The sequence below is a fragment of the Aphanomyces astaci genome (assembly GCF_000520075.1).
Source record: "Aphanomyces astaci strain APO3 unplaced genomic scaffold supercont1.21, whole genome shotgun sequence".
NCBI lineage: Eukaryota > Oomycota > Saprolegniomycetes > Saprolegniales > Verrucalvaceae > Aphanomyces > Aphanomyces astaci.
The window spans coordinates 143612-152980 of record NW_009798284.1 but is presented as its reverse complement, the minus strand read 5'-3'; the positions used below and the strand labels follow the sequence as shown (position 1 = coordinate 152980).

The 9369-nt window shown below is 44.4% G+C and overlaps 2 protein-coding genes across 3 annotated transcripts in view; one reads left to right on the top strand and one right to left on the bottom strand.

Moving 5' to 3' along the window:
• H257_08957 (serine/threonine protein kinase) overlaps positions 1-4038 on the bottom strand; it is a gene marked incomplete at both ends in the record, with an annotated part of 5819 nt that extends 1781 nt beyond the window's left edge. The window contains 8 exons of the mRNA XM_009835053.1: positions 36-321; positions 839-1418; positions 2608-3165; positions 3266-3361; positions 3424-3519; positions 3598-3699; positions 3748-3858; positions 3910-4038. Coding sequence (XP_009833355.1) covers positions 36-321; positions 839-1418; positions 2608-3165; positions 3266-3361; positions 3424-3519; positions 3598-3699; positions 3748-3858; positions 3910-4038 — 1958 coding nt within the window. The remainder of the gene's footprint in view (positions 1-35; positions 322-838; positions 1419-2607; positions 3166-3265; positions 3362-3423; positions 3520-3597; positions 3700-3747; positions 3859-3909) is intronic.
• A 985-nt stretch (positions 4039-5023) lies between these two features.
• On the top strand, positions 5024-7935 carry H257_08956. Of its 2 annotated transcripts, none has more exons than XM_009835052.1 (5): positions 5024-5198; positions 5257-5358; positions 5459-5566; positions 5636-6205; positions 7107-7294. In XM_009835052.1, the coding sequence occupies exons 1-5, from the start codon at positions 5067-5069 to the stop codon at positions 7140-7142; spliced, it is 948 nt and encodes a 315-aa protein (XP_009833354.1). In that variant the 5' UTR covers positions 5024-5066; the 3' UTR covers positions 7143-7294. The 2 variants fall into 2 exon arrangements, with proteins under 2 accessions (XP_009833354.1, XP_009833353.1); XM_009835051.1 differs by lacking the exon at positions 7107-7294 and adding an exon at positions 7779-7935 and having other exon boundaries at positions 5067-5198.
• The last annotated feature ends 1434 nt before the right edge of the window (positions 7936-9369 follow it).

Here is a 9369-nt window from a genome sequence, read left to right as displayed (position 1 = left end):
AGTGTATCCGCATGTGCAATTTGGCATCGGTCCACGTCGCCGCGGCGTCAATGTAGTCGGCTGTCACGTCTTGGTTGACATCCGTGGGAACGAGTTCTTCCCCAGATAGCAATTGAAACAACATGCAGCCTAATGCCCACATATCGACCGCTGGAGATGCAGGAATCAACTCGTACGGCAACTTGGGCGGCGGAGTTGCTGAGGTATTTTCACTGGAAGTAGCTGACGACTCGAGTGGAAAGCTAGCGCGAACGGCATACTGTGGGGTGGTTTGATTGCCTTGGATCGTTGTGGGGACGTCAGACCGTCGATAGAACATTTCTATACCAATATGTATGGTGATATGAATATATATAATATAATATATATGTAGCAACTTTCTATTAATATACTTTGACGAAATGCAATATACATGTTTATATATATATGTAGAATGACTAGTCTACGACACTCAAATAAAATTGCCGTAACCTGAACGACCATGTAAAAAAATATAAAAAGAGCATTTTGGACCAATCACACTCCAATTTATAAAAAGTATATATGTTTTTCGTACTGTAAAAGATGAAAACCATATATATATTCACACAATTTCTCCATATCGCATCCTACGTATTCCTGGAACTTATATATATATATATATATATATATATAATTGCCATTCACCCACTTATAGAGACTGCTGTGGCCAACAACAACTCTAGAACGTCCGAGACGAGTACACGTATTTACACATGTATTCATACAATCTCTCCATAAATCAAACATTCATAGCATACAATATATATATACAACATTCATAGCATACATACATACTTCGAAGTATATATATATATACCTGGAGGGAGAATCCCCGAGCTGAATTTCGCGCCGAGGACGTCGCCTATTCGAGTAGACGCGTCCAAGTCGATCAACTTGAGGTGAACTCCCATTCGCAGCACATTCAGCTTCTTCAAGTCTCCATGTACAATGCGATGGCTGTGTAAATGGTCCAATGCTGCCGCAACCTGCTTGATCATATCGATCACTTGGGCTTCGGATGGCCGTTCTTTGAGAAAAATGTCCTCCAAACTGCGATCGGCGGCAGGCATCACAACCAGGTTGGCATACTCGGCCATGTTGATATGGGAGAGATGCGACAGAGGTAGCTGAGACATGGTTTGGGCAAAATCATCCGGGAGCTCCGCAGGACTCGGCACGAGCCCCAATACAAAGTTCAAGTCGAGACGCTGGCGATGGTAACATTCGCGGTCGTAGTCGGCCTGGGATTTGATGAACTTGATGGCAACTTTGAGATGGGGCCCAAATGTTTGGTCACAGTATCGCAGGAATTCGTCTCTTGTGATAACGTCATCACGGTCGGTGTCCAACATTTCAAACTCGGCTTCCCAACGGTGCATAGTGGCGTCGTCGCTGATCTAATATATATATATATATCGATATCAAGGACGTGAATTGATATTTTGCATATCGGTGAAGCATACATATGATCAAATTTATAAAAGACACTAGAATGGTCACAGAAGACCAACTGAAGGCGAATTCTAGTTGGATAAAACAATTAAAAGTGCAATGTGCACTCGACAAACTCTAAAGTATATTATTTGCATATATATATATAGTGTATGGTGTATATACTGGAACGAACGTTCATTTTAAACACAAAAGACAACAAGCGTGCTGCAATAATAGAATCGAATACGCCCGTGACTGCATGTATCGTTGAAACTTCTCAAATATAATCATATATATATAGGCAACATACATATGTGGAATATGAAATCAACACCTTGCTCGATTACGAGAAAAATAAAATACATGGAAGTGTCATATCCAGTGCCATAAATAATATTCACAAAACACAACCCACTACATAGTATATACTTCCTCTGTTCCAGGTTACTGCCGACATTTACTTTGAATTGACACAGACAATCGAGCCCTCACTCAATTTGGGCGAATGATACTTTGTTTGAAAGGGAATTGCATGAATTTTCGCAAAAAAAAATGGTTTATAATCAGCGCTTAAAGCAATTGTAAGCCAATGAAATGTCATAAATGTTCGATATTGATAGAAATTGAAGAATTACAGCCAATGAAATGCAAATGTCGCCAGTAACTTGAAACATGCGAATTTTGAAATGTCGGCAGTAACCTGGAACAGAGGAAGTATATATTATTACATTTGTACGGGTTTACGATGAGTATTCGAAACAATAATCTATAATCCAAACATATACTTATTCGACTCATCATATCCACTCGACACACTAACATATACTAGTATACATGTGTTGCCCGCACCACGATAGACTATTTGATCCTATCCTCCTAGTACAGAACATATGTACATACAGGAATAAATAATATTTTATTATTATAAAAATATATGTACACATTGTACAACATGTGTACTATTTTTTAATATATATATATATACATGTAGCAGCAATCTATTGAAAAAATACAACCATATTCAATAACACGTCAACAGCAACAACCCTCGTAGGGCCTTTATTTCTTCAATGTACTCTTTGCACTTCAACCATATATCCACTCTGTCACACATACATACACCCTGTCACACATCTACACACTCAGTCGTACATCATCGGTCGCGCGCAGCGGGGCCAACGCCCTGAGACAGTTGCAGAACCCATTCAAGTCGAGCAGATAGCCGTCATTAACGTCCCCTTCTGCTTCCTCTTCAAACACTTGGGCATACATGCCATGATCGTAAGCCAGCACAACCACGGACGTCGCGCTCACGTGCACGGGGGGGGCGTCCAGCAGCAGCTCATACCGCCCCAAAAAGTACAGTTGGTTGGTCAGAAACGCCCGAACGTCGGCGTCGGCGGCATCGATCGCCGGGCGGCCGTGCTCATCTGGAGCCGCCATGAGACGCCGGACTACATGCGTGCGCGGGACCTGGGCGAATAATTCGAGGTCGAGAATGCGTTGGATCACGGCCAGCTTGGACACGTCGTCGGGTACTTTAAGCTCTGGATCGAGGAATATCATCCACGAATATAATGAATGGTCGGGGTTGTCTACGAGCCGGGAAGGGTTGGTAGAGTCGACAGATATGGGGAGGTCTTGGACGAGTAACGCTACGACACTGTCCATGCAAAGATATGGGGCTAGAGTCTGAAGCACGAGCTGGCCCTAAAATATATATATATATATATATGGTCAAATCTAGACAAGGAAGAGGAAACGGGAAATCGATATATATATACATATTTGTAGATATATCGGACCATACTCGTATTTGCAAGTCGCAGTTCCATAGACGAGGACGATCGCGATGCAACGTAGCGGCAAGATCGTATTGCCGCGACCCCAGCAATATATCAAAGCACTAGCAAGACATTATATATATAAGCGTTGATTTATATATATATAAATCAACGCAGTAAGTACCCTGTCACGCGAGTCGTCGTTTACAACCGGCCACAACATTTGTACAATGTGTTCGTGTCTGCGATACAGTGCCTTTTCGAGTGGGGTGACACCTCGCTACAACGTTGTAAAGTATATATATACCAAGTGTAATGTATTCTACTAGTAGGATAGAAGCCAGGGAATACGACGTACCTCAGCTGTAGCGTTCACTTGGATCCCATCATGACTCAAGAGCAATGCTACGACTGGGGCGTGTCCATTTTCAGCAGCACGATGCAATGCCGAGGGTGAGCTCTGGGCAGAAAGATGGGTATTAGATGCGAAGTCTGGTGTGGTACGTACGGGCGGCACGCCAGGCGGTCGATTCACGTTGATATCAGGATGCGCGAGAAGGATGGCGACGGCATCCACATCCCCGACTTCGGCTGCACGGATCAATGGCGTGTACACGGCCTGGACTGACTCGAGTCAAGAATCTGAATGGGGATTCATGCTGTGGGTTACCTTGTTGATGGACGTGATCGCATTCACATGTTGCGCGTCCGCCGTGCGCACAAGCCGCTGCAACGCCGCGGTGTCTCCAGCGGCAATCGCAGCAAAGATGGCGCTACTGCTGCTGCTGGCTGGTATCATGGGGATGATGGGCACACTGCAACAATGACATGTGGCTAACGTGATTCGCCGTACTTCGAAGTATATTTTTCGACGTAGTATCTAGTCCTTACTGGACGTATTTAATATAAAAAGGTGGCATCGATACATTACATTCATACACAGCGTTCACCCGTATTATTAAAAAAACAATATGTTGTTTTAATATTCTCATACATATGCCCAGTCCTCTTCTTCTATGATTCATATTAATATGAATGGATCATCACATATTTGATTCTTTTAAATACATCATTGCACTTCAACCTGACCACGCAATATAATTGGACACAATCATTTGGTACTGAGTATATAATAATACTTATTCCCAAATGACCAGCAAACAGCAAATTGCTGTTGTATGAGTGTAGGTAGGATGAATGATGTTCTCGGGCTCTCGTTCGTCATACAGTATGTAGTACAGTATATACTTCAAAAGTCAATGTAAACTGACAGATCAAGCAAAAGATCCGACAGATACTCTCTTCCTTCTGATCGTTGGATGTTTTATGTCTGGCACTTGTTTGTGAAAAAGTTGCAAGCCGACGGCAACATGAAAGCGGAGAGTTGATGCTATCACAGCTCAAAGTGATGGACCTACACTGGCTTACGAGTGGGACAACCACTATGATCTCTCTAATCCATATGTGGATGGTACAGTATCATGATCTCCATTCCTATGTATGTACTTCCACCAAGCTGGGATCCGTCGTTAAACCTGTCTGAAAGTTCTCTCTGCGTGTGGATTTGCTGGTTTTGATGTGGTTGGTTTGCATTTCACGGCAAAAAATGAGCTTGGTTGTCCTTTTTTGCGAAATATGCTGACTTATGATCCTGGTTTGGGTTAGTTCGCAACAATATTTAATAAACAACGCCATCTATCTTGGAATTGGTAAGAACATTTCAACGTTTTATTTTATTTCAACGACATCAACTCGAAATATGTTTATAATACTACTTACTCACTGTACAGTACTCTTTACTTGCCTTTCAAAGATTCGACGCCACACATGCCGCCGCCGCCGTCGTCGATGAGTGTGGACATCTTCACCGCTGCGTCCACAGGAGAGATGGAAACGCTAGAACGTCTATTGCTTACGGCGGACTCGACGGAGGTGAACGCGACCACAGTCCACAACAGGGTACGCCCGTCCATACTTGACGACAACCCTGGATTGACAAGTCTCCGCATCCATGTAGCGCCGCGTGACTGCGATGGAACAAGCCATGAATAATGGACATTGGGAGGTTGTGCACATGCTGTGGGCGCATCCGTCTGTGGCCGACGACTCTCGCGACAAGGTAGCACACGACACCATATATTAGTCATCGTGGCCTTTCTCGAGTTAGTTTATGAGACGACCATATCCCTTGCGTATTCATTCCGTTTTTCATACGCTAGAGCTTTAAGAACCTGCTCAAGAGCCAGAAACATGAGCATGCTGCCAACGTGCTCAACACAGTTCCGTCATCCATGTGGAAGTGTCGGTTGGTCGTCGCCTCCACCGATGTACGGCGGCCATCCATCTTCTTTTTCGTGTATATAGTGCAAACGGTTTTTCGTGGGGCTTTTACATAGGGCGACAACGCTCTGGCATGTCTGGCGCCATACTTGTCATTGGGAACATTTGTCGACATTCTTCTACTCGACCTCCCCTTTCGCGTCGCCTTCGCCGACAATAACCACAGCAATGCGTCGGCGGTCGTGCTAGAGGACAATCCTGGCCACTCATTCACGTGGGCGGCGTTCGTACACCCAGATCTTCCCGTCGCCGACGACGTGTCCAAGGTCGCCGTGGTCGCCGCCATGTTGAACCACCCATCGCTTCATGCTGTGCCCCGCGCCGACGTCGTCCGACGACTCATGACATCCACAGACCATGACGACCGCGCCACCATCGACATGGCCGACAAACTCGTTCGGGAATACCTGACTTCGCAACAGTACTTTTTAACCCGATACGAACTCGTGGACGGACCCCCCGTGCATGTGAGCGCGACCGCGGTCGTCTTGCTCGCCATCGATCACGGTATCTTTGACCAAGTGTTTGACGAATATGCTGGCGATGATGGATGCTTGGACTTGAACGGGTTCAACAGCTGCAACATCACCCTTGGGCGTGTACATGCGGATTCTAGGGGACACAAGGTACGAGGGTATTGCTCTTTTACCCGACTTTGATTCGCCAAATATAACGATTGATTCATATTTGTGACTACATTTTGGAAAAAGATTTTCACAGTATAATTATTGTCGATTTGATAGTACAAATTTGGGGAGGGGGTGCAATCGAATCGCACCGACCAAACCGATCCACAATCGATCTGATTGGTTGTTGAATTTCATTGAGAAGGTTTTGATTGGTTAATAATTTTGAGCTCATCTGAAGTAGCCAATCAAATCGATTTAAATTCAAATTCCAACGAGAAACCACAACACAATGAAATTTCACTCGAAAGCACAATATAGTCGCACACTAATTTGGCGTTGATGGTGGTTCCTTGCAATCTGATTGGCTAAGCCCGAATTCTGCCCATGCTTGTTGTGTATATTTATTTGGTTATGCGTCGATTGTTCATGTCGTCGGTCCAGTTATAAACATACACACCACAGTACTACAACCACGAGCAAATATGTCGTTGTCTGGTTGCTATATATATATATAGTACTTGTCTTTTCAGTAAGAGCCAATCAAATATCCACTCAATCGTTGGAGTAGCCAATAGCGTCGATAATTCGTGATTCAGAGGCGGCGAGATGGGGTCTGGAAATATATATATATTTTTGGACCGAATCCATCCATAATCTTATGATGATATTCATCGCTATTTAAGAAATACCTTGGATAGTTATGTCAAACATTTGATTATTTGTGCTACCACACACACCCTTGATATGATTTCGTGTATTTGGTGTACCACGTCGTCATTTGAAGACGCTTATTTTCACGTATTTTGGACGGTCTAGATCAAATTGATTGCGACAGGAATATTCTTGCCGATGACGTTGACAAGAGAACCAAAACGTCAACACCTCTCATTTTTTATAGGTTAAATTGGCTCGATATTTGGCAACATATGGATAATTCTCCAGATCTTGGGATCCAGACAGAGAATATTTCTCTTTTCTTTTGCCGATTGGTTCGAAATTGCCAAAATTCCGACGATTTTGGCCCTTTGACATCCAAACCCACATCTCGTTTTATGATATGGCGCGCGAAACGATAGTTTTCGTATGGTCGAAGATGTATATTGGTACAGCGAATGTACTACGTAGAATCGTCTTCGTATCAACTGTTGTAGTAGTGTGTGTTGAAATATATATATATATATACACGTGCATTGTCAGTATATTGGTGGACTTGGTGTGAGTAGTAGTTGCTTCAACCGTGTCTTCTAATATATATCTGTTCATGGAACGACTCGTATTGAGTTCATATCATCCACATTTGTGTGAATCCATTGGATCGAATTGAAGCGCTTGTATAAGGTATACAAAGATGTAGTATAGAATTGTTTCCGATTTTGCCCAATGTGCAGGGATTTGGTCGAATCTGTGACCAGATCGTGATTTGATTCTTGGGTTTGGTTGTTGAAAATATCCACGATATACGACATTGGATTTTAATGCTGCTGAAAGCCCTGTTTAATACGAGGACAACTAGTAATACTACTACTACTAGTAGTAGTTTGTTTCTCACTATTGTTTGATATATATATAGACTGACGACCAAGATTGGCAGGCCGAGTTTGACGTGTGGGACAAGGACAACGACGAAGCCATGTCCAAGGCCGAGTTCCACCGGTTCAATTTCTTTGTTTTTTTCTTTTTAGGCCTGTAATAACGTCAAACTTTAGATACTGCGACCAAACATTTGGCAACAAGCTCAAAGTGGTGCTTAAATTCATGAAGTCTGACCTCGACTGCGCCCGCGAACGATCCAATCGCTCCCGCCTCGACACGGCCTTTGTCTTGGGGCTGTTGCCGCCTCCCGAGTACGACGCCGCAGACATCGCGACGCTGCGCCTGCCTCACCACCCGAACGTCAACATGGCCGAGTATGCCAACCTGGTTGTGATGCCGGCCGCCGATCGCAGTTTGGAGGACATTTTCCTCAAAGAACGGCCATCCGAAGCCCAAGTGATCGATATGATCAAGCAGGTTGCGGCAGCATTGGACCATCTACACAGCCATCGCATTGTACACGGAGACTTGAAGAAGCTGAATGTGCTGCGAATGGGAGTTCACCTCAAATTGATCGACTTGGATGCGTCTACTCGAATAGGCGACGCCCTCGGTGCGAAATTCAGCTCGGGGATTCTCCCTCCAGGTATATATATATTTCCCTTTTACCCAAATTTTGGACTTTGTGATATATATATATATCGTTCAAACACTAACTAGCCCGATGGTATATATGTATACTATACACATGTTGGGATTGACATATTGTCAAATCGATTCGAAACTACACCCAAAATCGAATGTCGTCGTCTTAACAGAATGATTCAAAGCACTGCCTAAAAGCCAATCAAATCACGTGGGTATGTGGAATTTCTGCCAATCACAAGTACTTATTCAGTTTCAGCGGGGCATATCCTGATACATACGAAACCTTGTATGGTTTAGTCTAAATTAGGATCAAATGATATTGGCTAATTGATTCCAAATTTCCAAACATTTGGGTGCAACGCAATATATTAATATTTCTTGTTGGTTCTGTCTTAGAAATGTTTTATTCGTTGTCCAACGACGGTGCCCGAGCCCAATTTGAAGAATATTTCACACAAGACAATAACGACGACACCACTTCGTTGTGGGCTAAAGTCAAGCCGAAGCGACACTTTGTCGTACGGTCGTTTCGCCAGCAACTTCAAATTAGCTCAGCAACTCCTCCGCCCAAGTTGCCGTACGAGTTGATTCCTGCATCTCCAGCGGTCGATATGTGGGCATTAGGCTGCATGTTGTTTCAATTGCTATCTGGGGAAGAACTCGTTCCCACGGATGTCAACCAAGACGTGACAGCCGACTACATTGACGCCGCGGCGACGTGGACCGATGCCAAATTGCACATGCGGATACACTCGCAAGTGCCCAACGAGTTTGCGCAGAACTTGCTCAAGCAGTTGCTGCTGGTGGACCCCACGGCGCGATTGTCGGCGGCCGAAGTGCTGGCGCATCCATTTCTAACTGGCCAACGAGGGAAGAACCACCAGGCGGTGCTTGAAAACGTCGCGCTCGTCCACCAAACACAGCGAAACGCCCAAGCCACGCTGCATGCATTGGTAGACGCCCATCAAAACACGGAGCAA